The sequence below is a fragment of the Furipterus horrens genome, unplaced genomic scaffold (assembly GCF_987537825.1).
Source record: "Furipterus horrens unplaced genomic scaffold, mFurHor1.1.pri manual_scaffold_6, whole genome shotgun sequence".
NCBI classification, from domain to species: Eukaryota; Metazoa; Chordata; class Mammalia; order Chiroptera; family Furipteridae; genus Furipterus; species Furipterus horrens.
In genome coordinates, this window is record NW_028327176.1 from 106,002,416 (window position 1) to 106,019,560 (window position 17,145).

Below are 17,145 nucleotides of genomic sequence, written 5' to 3' on the forward strand. Positions count from 1 at the left end.
GCAATTGCTGAAAGCCCAGCTTGCAAAGCTACAATGTCCTTGAAAGGAATGTAGTGCTTATCTAAGTGAACCTGAACTACCTGAGCCAGTTGTTCCCATGGTGTGGACTGACCTTGAGTGTGCTGTGTCTCTCTCAAATGCAAAATTTTCAGCGAGGCTCCAGTCAGCTTCTGCAGCTTCCCTGGGCACATTAGTGCGCAGCAGCCATACTTGGTGCTGTCTTGAGTGTACTGCTGTGAATACTTGTGCGTGCACAGCATCAGTTGGTGTGTGGGAAGAAACTGGGCATCACGCTGCTTGCTCTCCTTTCATTCCACTGCAAAACGTTGTGTTTACCTCCTGTACTACATGGCTACATGCCAGGTAAACATTAGTGTGGTTACTTTAATAAAGCAAGTCTTTCAAATAGTAGAATCTCTGTAACACTTTGTAATGACACGAGGATTGGACATGAGAATCTTTTGAACCACACAGAGGTATGCTGGCTACCTTGTATAAAATCACACATTTTTCTTTTACTAAGATAAAAGTGTCCCAGATTTGCTGACCCTTTTTTTGTGATGGTGCCTTAACACCTTACTCATTCCTTCAAAGTAAAGGTAAGATTTAACATGGGGTGAGAAAGTTACTCACCTTTAGTGTATTTTTAAATTATTTTAAAATATTTTATTTATTTTTAGAGAGATGGGAAGAGAGGGAGAGAAACGACAATATGAGAGAGAAACATTAATTGGTAGCTTCTTGTACATGCGCCCACTGGGGACCGAACCTGCAACCTAGGCATGTGCCCTGACAGAATTGAACCAGCAATTTTTTGGTTTTGTTGTAGGCTGATGCCCAACCAACTGAGCCGCACTGGTTAGTGCTATTTTTAAAATAAATAAGAGACTTTTGAAGGTATACTCTTAATTGCACAGGGGACACCATTCTAGAATAGAATGTTTGGGAGTCAGTTAAGCTCCCAACCAGTGGGTCTCAAACTCTGCCTTGTTGGGCCCGGGGGATTCCACTGAAATCCCTCCAGGCCATTGTGGAGAATGAGAATCACTTCTCTGGTATGTGCTCCCTGCTGATTCCTGTTTGCATCAGCATAGCTCTATTATTAGCTTAAAATATTTTTTGTATTGGTGTTGCATATAATACTTGCTTTAAATAAGTCTGTTGCAAATATTTTTCTATTTAAGTTTTGAGACCACTGTTTCAGACACTTGATAGTATTGGGTTGCCCAAAAAGTCTGTTATGTTTTTTTCTGTACAGTGGCTCTAGTAGTGCTTAGTTGTCTTTAACTTCATTTGAAACAATTTTGTTAGATTGCATTTTGACAGCTGTCATATCAGCATGCATTTAAAAAAAACATAAAATTGGTGAATTTTTGTGCAGCCATTTTAATATTGATGGGAGAAAATATGCAACATTTTCAGCGTATAATATCATGCTTTATTACTTCAAGAAAGGTAAAAACACAACCAAAACACAAAGAAAGATTTGTGCAGTGTATGGAGAAGGTGCTGTCACTGATTGAATTTGTCAAAAGTGGTTTGTGAAGTTTCTTGGTACTATTGACATTTTGGCCAAATAATTCTTTGCTGTGGGGCTGCCTTATGCATGGGAAGATGTTGAGCAGAACCCCTGGCCTCTACCCACTAGAAGCCTATAGTGGGAGATAGCCGACAAACTCAGCATATCCATATCAATGAAAAAGTTTTTGTGAAAATGAAAAATGTGTCTTTCGTTTTATGGAAAAAAGGTCACAGACTTTTTGGTCAACCCAATACTTGTTTATTGTAGCAGATGCATTGTTGGGTATTTACTGTGATGCGGATCCACAGATCTCTGCTCAAACCCAGTAGAAAGCTTCAGAGTCCTTCATAGAAGTGAATTTAAAAAGTTTTTACCTGCTTCTCTTTCCAAAATGACAGATTTTTTTCTTACTTAATGTTTAAAAAGTCTACCTCTTTCGTCAGTCCTTCTCCAGCGATTGGAAGAGGTGAAACAGATTGCAAATTCGCAGGTTCCCTGACCATGCCCTTTACTTCTCACATAATAAGCACCTCAGACCTCTGTACACAAAAGTCTAGTTGTTCAGTGCTTGCGCGTATGTATAATTAGTGTCTGTACCTGGATCACCTTGTGCCCTGGAATAGTGGGGGTCTCAGTTGTTAAACTCTCTCTGTGTTTGTACTGAACAAATACGTGTGACAAAGCACGCAGTGTTACCTCCCACACCATGCTATCTTCTAATCTGCCATCATAGGTAATCCAGTTAAGTTCTGGAAGCTTCGTACTAGAACCACATTAGCCTGCTCCTTCATAGTCACTTTTTTGTGTTACTGCTGTACACTCAGTTTGTGTATAAAAAGTTCCTATGAAGAAATAGCCATGAAATAAAACTGCTTTCGTTTTCTCTAAAACCTTCTAACGAAGAAAAATTACTCTCAATATTGGTTAATTTCTCCTAATATAAGGAGCTATTAGGGAGAGATTTTAAAAGTATGTATCTTTAGGGAAAAAATACCTCACCGGAAGAACTGGTGAGCTTCTTTCTTTTAGTAACAGTTCTGACATTTATCACACTTGCTTTTCTGCTTATGTTGCAGAAAGCTCAAAGCTAACTACACTGATCAGTGAGAGCAGCTGTATTAATTCTATATGGCAAGGGAAGTAAGGAATTGGGGGGAGAGATGTTCCTGGCATTTACAGTGGGTGGGTGCTCTGTTAGGCACATACAGTCCCATTATAACACCCGTACTCATAGCGTTAGTATTAACCACCCTGAGCTTTAGTAGCTTTGTCTGTGAAAGAAGGATAAGTAATCTGTGCAGGTTTGTGTCGCTGGTGGCTGGTGGAACTGGGATTTAAACTTCACGTCTTCCTTGAAGAAACTGCATTTTCTTTGCTTCATGTTGCCTCACAGTGGGCACATTAGTTTCTTCCTCCCATGTCCTTAATTTTTTATTTCATGAAACATTTTACATATTTGTACTCTTTAAGAATTCTTTAAATCTCTTTTAGAAAAAGTTGGAAGATAGATAGATATGGTCTGTCCAGGAAGTATCTAGCCATTTAATATGAAAAATAGAGACATTTATTGAAGAAGATACAAACTACCAGAAGCACTGTACATAGGACATTGATGCCTCAGTCCCCTTCAAAGTAGGCTCCTTGGGACCTCACACAGTTCTCCCAGTCGTCATCAGCTGCCCCATCGTATTTTTCTGAATTGCATCGAGGTCTGAAATCTCTTCCCTTTCAAGGTGATTTTCATTTTGGGAAAAGCCAAAAGTCGCAGGGTGCCATATCTGGGTTGTAGTGGGGCTGAGTCACCTGGGTGATTTGATGTTTCACCAAAAACCTCTGCATGAGACATGATGCATGACCTGGCACATTGTTGTGATAAAGCTGCCAGTCACCAGTTGCCCACAGCTGCAGGCTTCTGAATCATCGGAATAGTTTCTGAAGAGGAATGTTCAAGCTTAACGCAAAATTTGATGCAGATTTGTTGCGTTACTCGCTCAGTCATTTTGATTGTGACGGCCACACAGTGCCTATGGTTACTCAACAGTGTCTACTGCCCCCACTGACTAGTACAGTGAAGTCATCCTTGTTCACTCATGCTCATTCCAGTCCACTCTCCTTGGCTGCCGGGTTACATTGATGTTGTGCAAATAGTTCCTGTTATATTAACAACGGCTGGATATTTTCTGGACAGATTTTATATATATATATATATATATATATACATATACATATATATATCACTGAAGATAGCATGTTAGCCAATTAGCATGGAAAGGCAGCAGTTGGGGAGGAGGGAAGCATTCATAGGGTCTTAGAGAATCAAATTGCAAGTTTTGGATAGGCTCTCGGAAAACTATCTGAATAAAATGGATTTTTCAGGTATGCCCTTGGAAACAGTGCCTAGTGAACAATGATGTTTTACTGTACTATCATTAAAAACACTTGGAAGATTTCCCTTAAAGCCAGGAAGGAAAATTTTGCTTTGAGAAGTTTTCAAACGTTGACACAATTTGAAAAATTTATCTTCCAAACAGCATTCTAGTACTGAAAATATTTTTCTTGAGGTTAGTTATATCAGTTTCTGCTCAAGTAAGTCACACACTGCATTTTATTCTTTTTCTTTTTAAAAATGAGTTGGCTTGCAGATGGGCATGATCTGTATATAGAGAATTTTAAGGAATCCACAAAAACCATTAGAGCTAATAAATGAATTCAGCAAGATTACAGTATATAAGATTAACATATGAAAATAAGCTGTATTTCTATATACTAGCTTCGAACAATTCAGAAATTAATAAAAAATTCAGTTTATGAAGCACCAAAAATAATAAAATAGTTAGGAATAAATTTTAGAGAAGAAATCTATAACACATACACTGCAAACTACAAAACATAGTTAAAGAAGACCCAAATAAATGTATTGGGGGACTTTATGTTGTTAAGATAGCAGTACTCCCCAAGTTGATCTAAGAATCAGCTCAACCCTATTAAAATCCTACCGGGCTTTTTAGCAGAAATTCATGAGTTGATCTTAAAATTCATATGAAAGTATCAGAGACCCAGAATAGCTTAAGCAGCCTTAAGGAAGAACAGCAAAGTTGGAGAACTCACACTTTCAGATTTTAAAACAACTGCAAAGCTACAATAATCAAGACTGTATGGTACCGGCATAAGGGTAGATGCACAGATCAGGGGAATAGAATTGGAAATTTAGAAATAGACCCTTGCATTTATGGTTAATTTTAACAAGTCTAAATAAAACAATTCAATGAGGAAAATAGTCTTTTCAATGAATGCTGTTTGGACAACTGAATATCCATCTACATGCAAAAGAATGAAGTTACACTCCTACTTCACACTACATACAAAAAATAACTTTATATGGAGCAAAGACCTAAATGTAAGTGCTAAAACTCTCATAAGAAAACATAGGGGTTAATCTTTGTGACATTGAATTAGGCCTTGGTTTCTTAGAAATAACACCAAAAAAGCCCACACAACAAAAGAAAAAATGGATAAATCGGATTTTATCAAAATTAAAGACATTTGTGCATCAGAGGATACTATCAAGAAAGTGAAAAGACAACCTACAGGTGGGAGAAAATATGTGAAAAATAATATAAGGGTCAAAATCACAATCATATACCATTTACACCCACGAGGTGACTGCAGTCAAAAAGAATGATTACAAATGTTGGTAAGGATGTAGAGAAGTTGAAACCCTACTATGTTTTTGGTGGGAATGAAAGATGATGTGGCCCCTCATTTGAGGCAGCAGGTCTTCCTCAAAAAGTTGGACATAGTTACCATACGACCCAGTAATTTCATTCCTAGTTATATATACCCAAGAGAATTGAAAACATGTCTACACAAAAATTTATGCATATTGTTTGTAGTAGCATCAGTAATAGTACTTAAAAGGTGAAAACAACTCAGATTTTTATCAGTCGATGAACTGATAAACAAAATATGGTTGGCATATCCATATAATGGAATATTATTCAGCAGTAAAAAGTAATAAGATACTGATATATACTGCAACATTGATGAATCTTGAAAACATGCTAAGTAAAAGAAGCCAAGCAGGAAAGGCCACACATTGTGTGATTCCATTTATATAACATGTCCAGTGTAGGCAAATCCTTAGAGACAGAAATTAGACTAGTGGTTGGCAGCAGCTGGGGTGCAGGGGCAGTATAAGGAGTGACTTCTGAGGGCATGAGTTTATTTTTGGGTGATGAAAATTTTCTGGGACTAGGTGGTGGTGCTGTTTGCACAATCTTGTGAATATACTAAAAACACTGAATTGGACACATTAAAAAGGTGAGTTTTATACTATGTGAAATATAACTCAATGAATAAAAGAAAAGGGTAGGCCTTGGGCAAATGTGGTACTGCTGAAGGATGAGTCTATACCTGGGAAACTGACCTAGTTTATTCTTACCGGAAATACCCTGTATTGTAGCCTTATGCGTAATGTTGTGAGTTGTTCGAGTTGTCTCAGTTACTAGCACCTGGTGACCAGGCAGGTACACGTAGCCAGGGCCTCCAAAACGTTCAGGTGATGCTGCTTTGTCTTTATTTTGTGTATCTGTCTCTGGGAGATTCCATGTCCTTGGTGATAAAAGAAACTAATACCTTCAAAAAAGTGAGTTAACCTAAATATATCTAAACATCTTTGCTCTGTTTAATTGAAAAATTTTTTCTTAAAAAATAGCATTTTTAAAGGAGAAAAAAATACATGTAATGGACTGGCACAGTACTCAAAACCTAATTGTCAGTCACTAGATGGTTATTTTCAATAAACATTTAATTATGACAATTTGCTAATAAGTAGAGCCAGTTGATAGCCCTGGGTTCTCTGGCAGATTGAAATAGAGCATGTGGGTCTGACTTTGTGACTGTTGCCCTAGGGGATGTGACCTTAATTTCAGTGGGCTTGACCTCAGCGAGCCACGTGGCCCTCATGATAGGCTGCTTACCTATAATGTATTAGTGCATGTTGCCTAAGAGAAACATCTTTTTGAAAACTGCTATCGTATTTAATGCTCTTTTGTGAGGTCTGGGAGTTTCTATAAGATATATTGTTTCAAAAACAAATAAAAATATTTAGAAAAATATCTGAAACAAAGCCACTGTAAGGAAATAAGTAACCAGAGATTTCTTAAATACTAATTTCACATTTAAAAAGCAGAAATAAATAAATATTTAAGCAATTCCCCCATCTCCATCAATATTGTTTTCCCCAAATATCACTGCCAGAGATTGAGAAGAATTTATATTTTAATAGCTTTATAGTGTACTGCCATTTATTATCTTGGGATACCTTAATTTATTTTATTCTTTACTTTCTTAATGATTTTGGCCACCAAAATGGGAAAAATATCCAAGTGGACTAAAAGCATTTTTAAAATATAGTAGAGAACAGATGTAAATTCTTTAAAGTAACCACTCACCCAGTCCCTGAAATAGAATCCTAAAAATACAGTTGACCTACATTCTAACTTATAAAAGAGTATCACTTTTGTCCCTGCTATCATTAACTGGGTAAAACTTTTAGCATTAGTGTGCTTAGAAGAAAGGCTTCAGCACTTTTCCTGCAAGGCTTGTTAGGTTTTGTTTTAACCCCATTTGGTGGTAGAAAAGGTGAGAGTGACAGTGAGAATAGAAAATCATGTCTTTTTGTGGGAGGAGGATGAGGTCATTCATAGAAATTTAATTTGCCAGAAATAAAATCAGAAGGCAAAATAGCTATTAATAGGGGAGTGTTTAAAAAAATTAAGGTATGTGTCGATGGTGAGATATGGAGTTTTAAGGAAAATACTGGTTTGTACAGAAAAGTGAGACAAAAATCTGTTAACGGAGGGAAAGCCAAGTGTCGGGAATGTATAGGATGCTACCTTCCATGTGACGAGGGGGAGAATGAGACTATACATGCATGCCTGCTTGTCTTTGCATCAAAGAAAACTCTTGGGGGAATGCAGAAGTACCTAACAAAAATGTGATTTCCCTTGAGAAGGGTGTCAGTGGTGGGGACCTAGATAGATGGGGGACAGAGATGGGAGGAAAACGTATTACTGAATACTTTGTTTTACATATACATTACTGTATTACTTATTCACAAAGTTGGCTTAGAAAGAGACCACAAAAGATGGTCATTAAAAATGCAGATTCCTTTCCTGGCCCGTGTGGCTTGGTTGGAGCGTTGTCTCCTAGACCAAAGGGACATGCGTTTGTTTCCCAGTCAGGGCATATACCCAGGTTGTGGGTTTGATCCCTGGTCCGGGTGTGTACATGATGGCAACCAGTTATGTTTCTCTCACATTGATCTCTCTCTCTCTCTCTCTCTCTCTCTCTCACTCTCTCTCTCTCTCTCTGCCTACTCTCTCTAAAAGCAATGAAAAGATATATCCTCATGTGAGGATAAAAAATACAAATAGAAGTACAGAGTCCTGGCTTTGCCACTCACCAGTTCTGTGAGACCTTGTTCAACTTCCTTCTCTGTGCCTTAGTTTTCTCATTCATAAGGTTAATTCTTGTGAAGCGCTTACAACTATATGTGTCATATAGTAAGCTGCCAGTATCACTGTTAGTAGGAATATTAAAGATCAATAATTCTCCTGTTATATCTCCAGTGTCTGATTTTTGTCACACTTGTAAAAGTATTAGAAATACCTGTTAACTTCTCTTTTGTCCACATGATGTCATGTTGTAGCTGAAATGGCTGCTAAGTGCGTGTGGAGTTTGGGTTTTCTTGTTGCTCTTGGCCCCTGAAGTGGACAGAATTGGGTTCACATCCCCTAATCCAGCACTTCTCAGCACTGTTCTTTCTTAGGTGCTGTAAGAAATGCGAAGATGTTTGTATTGGATTGAACAGGTTGCTTTGTTGGGGAGGGCACTGTACTGAAGTCTCAGTTGAAGATGCTGTATTCTGAAAGACTAGGAAGGGAGATCATTCATTCATTCGTTCATTCACTTTTTAATTAATGTCTCTGTTCTAAATCTGCATTCAGGCAGATCCCATCTTATATCAGCTGGTTGTAGACCAGTCTGGAGAACTACATTTTGAGGTGGGCTGGTAGGATTCTGCACTTGTTCTGAAACTTTCTAAGCAAGAATTGATGAGCACCAAACCCTTGCTTTTATTTTAGAATCAGTAAAAATGATTCTCTGAACTAAGAATGAGTAGTCCAGATTATACCTGAGGTTTGGGCTCATATGGGAGGTGGGAGCCTGTAGTCAAAGCTGTTCTTTTGTTTTCTATTCCTTGTCCCTCCCATTGGTCACCGATTATGGACAATGTATGCTTAGTTAAAAGCTGGTCAATGCCAGCGGCTCACCATTTGTAGGGCCTGTTCTTTGAGGAGTGTTCTGTGGTGGGGTTGACTTTTGCGATTAATGGCATCTTTAGCAATCTTTCAGAAGACCGTGACTCGAGTACATGTCATGCACTTGTAAGGTACCTGACTGTGCTTAGGAACAGAGGCTGTCTCGAGGCAATGCGGCACAAAGCTGGCTCTGTAAATGTGAATGGAAAATATATTATGCCCTATTTGCCATAGTAGATTTGATTATATTCATTTTAGGGGAAATCGAGATATAGTGGTGAAGCACCTCAGCTGAGCAAATGCAGCTCATTAGTGAGGGACAGGCCAGGATTTGAGCCCGAGCCTCTGGCATCTCGCCTCTGAGACTCAACATGCTCTTTCCAGAGGGACGCTTTTCATCTGTGTGTCCACGGAGTCTGATTATGGTGTTTGAGTTCTTCATTTTAAATAGTTTAACATTATGGGGAAGTGTTGCCTCAGAAAGGCTTTTCTTGTATATACTTTGTTTTAAGTTAATTTTTGAATTTGAAAGGTTACCAAAATGATACTTCTTGTTGTAACACCTGTTCATTCACCTTTTTCCTACAATCCAAAAACAATAGAAACTAAGGTGCTTTGTAGTCAGACCCTTTCTACTTAAGAGGATGTTATATTTGGGTGTTAACATGATAGAAGTGGGAGCTATGCATTTAATCTAACATGACGTTATTTTTGAGTTACATATGTCCACAAATCTGTTGGCATTTTTGCTCAAGCGTTATTTGCTTTTAGTAACTGTGGCCTATGCCTTTTACCTTCCAGACAAAATTTAAAGATAATTTAAAAATGTGCATTATATTTTTAAAATGACATAAACCAACAAAAATTCCACTGTCCTTGCTGTGCTGAAGAAGGTAAGACACACTCAGAGTTCCAGAGAACAGAGTTCCAGAGAACAGAGTTCCCCCAGGGGCCTCAGGGCAGTGAAGCAGGAGGTCAGCACGGTTGGCTTTCATCCAGATTTGAATTGTGGCTTCGCTGCTTTCTAATAGACCTCACAGAAAGCCTCACATTCCGAATCGTGTTATCCTAGTGCTGGACTGTTACTAATTAAGAGATGACGCGTGTAGGAGCCCTGCTCAGCACCTCCTGCCATAGGTAGCAGCAGCTGTCTCCCCAGCTCTAGACTGTGTTTCAGGCAGGAGGCCCAACAAGGCTACCGACCTTGGTACAACACTCAGCACACTCAGCACCTAGGCCTGTAAAACCGCTTCGTAACATGCCTTTGATGATGCCAATGAGTCAAGTGTTAGAAGCCAAGGAGAATTTTTCCTCCTTGTATTAGTGGATGTCTTTAGTGTGTCAAAATAGGTGTGAAAGTAATGAATGGATAAAATGACAGCTCTACCAGTGAGTTTCAAAATACAAATGTGAAATTAGCCAAATGAGTACTACTCCCCAATAAAATTGGCTAAGGGTTACAGGAAAATTTAAAACTGAAAACAAAGCCCTTGGTTTTGAACTCTTTACTTTTACAATGACTTTTACAATCTTACTTATTACCCTTATCTATTGATTGCTTTTGGAAGCAATTGTTATTTCTTTTGTATAAACACTTGGCCCAGAGAAGGTAGACCTAGATAGCTCCCAACTTTCCACCTGGTTACATTTTATTTGGATAATGTTATTAAATTCCTAATTACTTATTAGCAGGGATTTTTATTTTTCAAAAATAATGTATTCTAAACAGTTTCATTTATTTGCTTTTGCTTTAATTGTGAGGACTATTAAAATTGGAGAAGGATATAAGGAATTTGTGCATGTCATAGTATAGTTTAAAAATATTTTAAGCAAATGGCCTTTAAGTATGTAAATATACTGCTCATGAATATCAATTTTACATTTTCCAGTGTTTTGAAACCAGCTTTGTTAGTACATGATTCTGGCTTGTATGTTGGAAGAATAGAGGATTAAGGCAGATTAGAGTGTTGGGATAAAGCCTGACTCCTGTGTTCTGTGCGCTGACACATAAAAACTCTCCAAATCTGGATGTTACTATGGTGATACTAGCAAAAACTTGAGTGTTCAGTTGACACAGAGCTTAGTATAGTGCTGATTGGAGTAATGGACAAATCAGCCATCGTCTCTGTGCCAGGGCTGACATCACTTGGATTTTGAGGTTTATGGAGATGCAGAATTGCCACCCAGGTAATCAGTGTTTGGGAAGGACATCTGTTTTCTTTCATGGTGCTCTTAATAGGCATAAATGACACTGAAGAGGCAGTAGAATCTGCTGAAAAGAGTACCATTCAGGGGGTTAATAGAAATAAAAGCAACATTTCTATAGCTACATTTATTGAGTCAGGCTTGTGATCCAAGCACCATGTGAGGTGCATTATTACATTTTCCCTAATGCATTTAAATGGCAGTTATTTCTGTAGAGTTCCTGCCACTTGCTCTGTAAGTTTAAGATCTAAGAAGAGCACCTGAGGTCTGGATTGAGATGCCCACTCCTTTCAAACAGGAATGGTCTTGCTGATGTTGGGAAGAAGACCTCTGAGCTCCATGAGATTAAAGGCGTTTACTGGTTTTTTTTTTTTAATTTTGTTTTATAGTAATGGTTCATTTTTGACTTTTTGAAGTCTAGGCACATATATGCTGCTTCTCTTGGTCCTGGGAGAGGTTGTCTTTTGATGACTACTAGTGAGTTTTTTTCACATATTAAATGAACAAGATGTTTGAACGAGGGTGCCTTATAGTGATGAAACTACTCCTTTTCCTTTAAAATTAATAGTTGGGAGGTAAAGATTATGTTGTTTTTAATGGGAGTGGGTGGGATGGTGGTGATAGTGTTCCCCTGGAAAGTGACATACAGGTTTTATTAGGAATTGCACTTACAGGAAGTTTGTTATAGGGAGAGGAGTAGGAAGAATCTCAGGAATTTTCCTTATACCTTTTTCTTCTGTTCATTTCTAGTCTTTATAACCTGGCTTCACTGGAACTGAGAGAGAATCTTCTTACATATCTTCCTGAGTGAGTTTCTGGGGAAAATAATGGGGGTTTTGTACCGAATGAATATCTTCAAGCATTAAAAAAAATGTACTACAGTATTTTGTGAAAAAGAGGTTCTGTGTCTCATGGAAAGTTTGGGAGATGTCAGCCTTCTCTTAATGGTTCTTCTAGTATTAATAAAATCCAAATGAATCTTATTTTTGGAAACTAGCTTTAAGTGTGAAATATACATTGCTCAGCATTTTCTAAGTATTTTCTAAGAGCTCTCTCTCTCTTTTTTAATATAGCTCTGTTGCCCAGCTACGGAGACTAGAAGAACTTGATTTAGGAAACAATGAAATATATAATTTGGTAAGTCTGTATTGGAGAGTGATTTGAATTTAACTTTTTCTGTAGTTATGAACAGAAAATATTTTGAGGGAGATCTATAGAGATGCTTACAAACCAGTATTTCCACATATGTAGCTTGGCAACATTAAAGAATGTACTCCAGTTCACACGGATTAAGAACTGATTCAGAGGGTCAGGACTGGAGATGATGGGCATCAGTGGGAATGACTGGTATTCTTGAAGAGTGTCGGTGCTTTTAGGAAGAAGGCTTGATATTGGAGAAATTTCAACAAACATCCTCTATGTTACAAGTTGGATATTTGTTACCGTAACATTATTCTTTTTGTTTTAGCCAGAATCAATCGGAGCTCTCTTACATCTAAAGGATCTTTGGTTGGATGGAAATCAACTGTCAGAATTACCTCAGGTAAGTGGTAATTTCACATTTTCTCTCCCAAAACATAAAACAGTGGCCGCCACAACCCTCACGGACTCCCTACTTCTACATGAGATTTTCTATAAAATGGGTCTTGTCAACCAAAAACTTTGGTTGTAAAAAGCACATTTGGAAAAATATGTTGAACATGAATCATGCTGTATTGCCATAGAAAAACTGAAAACCTCAACCCACTAGCTCTAAAGATAGTAAATATATCTTTTAGTCTATGAAGTTTTAATCCTTGCTACCCATATGGTTTACTTCAAGACCAGCAAATTGTAAATTACTGGGACCCCTGATTCTGACGGTATACATTTCTGCCACTCTGTGGTGTGCCTTTTTGGCATAATTTTGATCACGTTTTGCCTTGTAATAGTTGGTGTAGCTGGAACATCATGATATTCAGGTTCTTTCTACTGTTACCAGGTAGGAAAACCAAATAAAATGAAGCCTTATGTAGACTTCTAAGTACATAGTCATCCTGTGGTGTCCCAGTAAGCAGGCCTGCCTTCTGGTTAGTTGAGAGAGAAACTTAAACAAGCAAGCAAACAAACAGCAACAAATGGGCATTTTCCTCTTATTTTTTTCTAACTATTAGTGAATTGTATTCTTTGATGTATAGTATAGCTCGTCTTACGAGTCAGGATAGGTTTCATGATGGTCAAGGTGGTATTTGAGAGTAATTCTGACAGTACCTCTCCTCAGCAGTGAGAACCAGTTATGATGGGCACTTTAGGAGGGGAACACCCTGTCAACGCAGGGAAGTCTTGACACTAGAAAATTCCCAAGTAAAAATTTAATTGTTGTAGTGATAGCACTGGAATTTCTGTGACATCACTTACAGCTAATGGAAGTAGGAACTAATTTGGTTCTATTTCTGAGGTTTTGGCTGCATTTGGGAAAAGGAAAGGACAGATCAGCAACTGGTGTGGGTGAGGATTTGATCAATACTTAGATTTCTCTAGAAAAATATGAGAAATCCTGACTTAGAAAATTCTAGTTACTTCAGGAGTCAAAGGATGGTGCTGGGGGTGAGGGAAAATACCAGGAATTTGTCAGGAAAGTAATAAAATACCAGCTATTAGGCATGATGTGGGGAGAGGATATGTGTGTACAGATATGCATAAATGATTATGTGCAAAATGCCACATCTAACTACAAAGAAATTAAAATACCAGTGATTGTATTATAAATAATTAATTAAACATCTCATTTCTTTCTCTTGTATAAACATTTATTAAATCAGGACTGAACACGTCAGACAGTCTCTAATAATCAGAATTATTTTTGTTTTTTCGATGACAGAAAGAAAAGGATACAGTGGCATCATTAAAAGGAATTAATGAAAAAAGTAGAACAACTTCAGGGTTCTGGCATGAAATTAGTTGAAATGTAGTCTGATTTTTCTGGGCAGGTCATAAGATGCATTTTTACTAAGAGATAATCTGGAAATAATATTTAGATTAGACTAATTAAGTCCAGATTGAGGAGTTTGTACTTATGCAGCCATTGGAGAGGCACTAGACTTTTTTTGAGTAGAAGGGTGGTCTGATTACATGACTAGAGCTTGCTGTGTTTCCAGGAGGGAAATATGGAAGCACACTTTGCAGAACAGACCTGGATAGAGAGAAGCCAAGAGGCAGAGCTAACAGTCAAAGTGAGAGGGTAATGAGTGTGGGAATTTAATTGAGTGGCAGCAGAATGGCAGTTATAGGAGAGGAAATATGCATTTTTGTGAATGGAAGGTAAGGTAACTCTTCAATAGACTATTAGACTCATTCAGGTACTTGTCCCGCTCCTGGGTAGACTGTTTTCCTTAAAAAGAGTATGCTTCTCTTTTCTCTTGATGTTTAATGTGTCATTGGGTCTGTATGCCCCAGTTTTTCTGGGAAGCAGCTGCATTGATGTTTGTTGTAATAAGTACTACCTGTCATGGGAGATAAAAGGTAGATGATTTCTCAACAGAGAAAAATCTCAGGGTCACCCTAAAGGGTAAGATGGTTACTGAGTAATTGAGTCCAAACTTGGAGAATGGGATTCCAGCCTTTTTTTCCCCCTAATTGTGTTACCTTAGTCATTTGTTCTCTCTCTCAGTGCCAATCTCTTCATCTGTTAAGTGAATGATTCCTTGCCTGCCTGAGTTGGAGGACTTGGCATCCCTCCCAGCTCTGTCTGCTTCATACAGCTTCCTGTTTTCATTGGTAGGGGGTCTGGAAATTTACTCCAGCCTTCCCATTTAGGAGAAACATCCTTAGGATGATTTTAGGAGGTGATTGCAAACTATCACTGTAGCAAATTTCTCTGTACTATGGCGGGTTTAAACATGACTTTCTTTTTCTCTGTCACACGTGTAGGAAATAGGAAATCTGAAGAACCTGCTGTGCTTAGATGTCTCTGAAAACAAGTTGGAAAGACTTCCTGAAGAAATCAGTGGCCTGACTTCATTAACAGATTTAGTCATTTCCCAAAACTTACTAGAAACTATTCCGGATGGCATTGGTAAGCACTGAAAAGCACTACTAAGGTGCTGGATGTTGTCTCGAGGATTTGGAGGATACACTGATGCTTTGGTCACCACACTCAGGAGCTGAGGATGTGGTTCCTTTAGTTTCCTCCCCCCCTTTTTTTTTTTTTTTAAAGAAGGAATGCAAAAATCTGTACAATTTAAGTTTTTCTATATGCAAGTATTTCCTTCAGCCTGGTTTGGTAGCAATAATAGGCATTATTGCTTATAATTATTGACTCATACCTACTTCATCCATACCTTGTCTCCATGATTTCAGTATAGATTAGCTCAAATAATAGTATGTGTTGGGGGAATATGAGCAATCACTAAGAAATTTCTAATTGAGAAGCCTAAATAGTTGAGGAGAAGTAGCTTTGACCTGATTACATGACCTGGGGAAGGGCTCTTAAAGGTAGCATGGTGTGCTGGAGTGAGCCTCTTCTGATACATGAGAATAATCTTTTCTGTTAATCATCCTATGCTATTTCCTTTAAAAAAATTAATCAAGACACTTCCTTTACCATAAAGGTATTCAGTCCAGTTTGAAAAATCAGCACAAACAGAGAAGGTATAAAGACATGTGAACTGGCAGCTTCACTGTAGCAAAGCTGATTAGAAATTGTAAGAAGCTATATTTAGCTAAATAGTTGTCATAGGATTGTTGTCTTTGACCTTTATTTAACTTTCATTCAAAACATCAAAGGATGTGCTTTGAAAGATTTTCAGTAGTTGGAGAAGCTGTATGACAGAGGACCATTTCCTTTTTGGTGTTTGGTCAGGATGAAAGTGGTAACCGGTAATAGCAACTTGGCAGCAATATAGACATTGCCTTTTGGTTAAGGCTGGTTGGAAAATTGATGGGGATTTTGACTTGAGGTAGAAATGTTCACTGAGAATAATCTATGGCATCTGAAAGCAGTTGTGGGAACTGGGGTTGTTCTCTTGCTTGTAACGGGAAGAAATAGGAGGCATGAGATGGCTGACTTCAGGCGTTTGAAAGGCTGTCGTGGAGGAGGAGGAGGTTTATTACATCTTCCATTTCAAATGGTGAAATGAAAGGATTGCAAATCTCAACATGATTTAAGAAAGGGCTTTGAAAGAAATATTTGTTTTGAATAAGTGTGGGCTGCTTAGTGAAGAAAGGAGCGCCCTGTCACTGGAAGTCCTCCAGGAGAGGCTGCAGGACCCCTTGCCACTAATGATTGTTCAGGGGACTCCTGTGTTGGCTGAGCTGCCTCGGGGTGCAATTCATTGTGCCCTGCAGAGAATGCTAGTGTGTCTCCCAACAGGACAGGTGGAAACCCTCTGGGGACAGTGTTGGTAGATTATTGATTATGCTAATGAAGACCTAAGAAGTTGAGTTCTGCTTTGACCTGCAAGGGCACGCAAGGCAAGTTAATCTTTCCGACATTTCCCTTTCTCCAGCTTCATGTCTCTTAAGATAGGGGCTGCTTTCTGATTTTCCTGGAGAACATGTTAATCATGCCAGCCAGTTGGAGTAGATAACAAAGGACATCTGCTCAGCAGGCCGAGTCCCCTGAGTTGTGGTTGAAGATGAGAATGTGAATGATTTAGGACTTTCTTCACTCAGTGGGTACTCTGAGGAGGTTGCAGTAAACAATCTTCTTTTCCATGGCCTGAAGGCATCACTAGTGAGTCCATCTTCCTGCCTGAGTGTAATAGACCCAGTCCTTCACTTGGCTTTTCAAAGGTTACCATCTTATTCTGCATATATATAAATACTTCAGTATAGGGATCTTCACTAAGTCATTTTCATTTGTAAGTGAGAGAATAAATTGCATTTTATTGTTTTTTTGTTTTTAGTAAGGAGAATTCTTGGACTGAGATACAAGTCTTTCTCCTCCATACACAAAAATCTCTTGTTTTTAAAGATCCTTTAAGAGCCAGATCTTTGTTTTTCTTTAAATTTTCTGGTTTTGATACGCTATTTTTAGGTAGTGACTTTTAAAATGATTTGTTTTTAATTGCTGACTATTTTTGATGTTCTGAACAAATTATTTTAACTCTCAAC

General features: G+C 38.2%; 1 protein-coding gene across 1 annotated transcript in view; it reads left to right on the forward strand.

The window, feature by feature from the left end:
- The window catches only part of LRRC1 (leucine rich repeat containing 1), a 130,222-nt gene that overhangs the window by 88,418 nt on the left and 24,659 nt on the right, over window positions 1-17,145 (forward strand). The window contains exons 5-8 of the mRNA XM_090280483.1: window positions 11,803-11,859; window positions 12,126-12,189; window positions 12,521-12,595; window positions 14,962-15,106. Coding sequence (XP_090136609.1) covers window positions 11,803-11,859; window positions 12,126-12,189; window positions 12,521-12,595; window positions 14,962-15,106 — 341 coding nt within the window. The remainder of the gene's footprint in view (window positions 1-11,802; window positions 11,860-12,125; window positions 12,190-12,520; window positions 12,596-14,961; window positions 15,107-17,145) is intronic.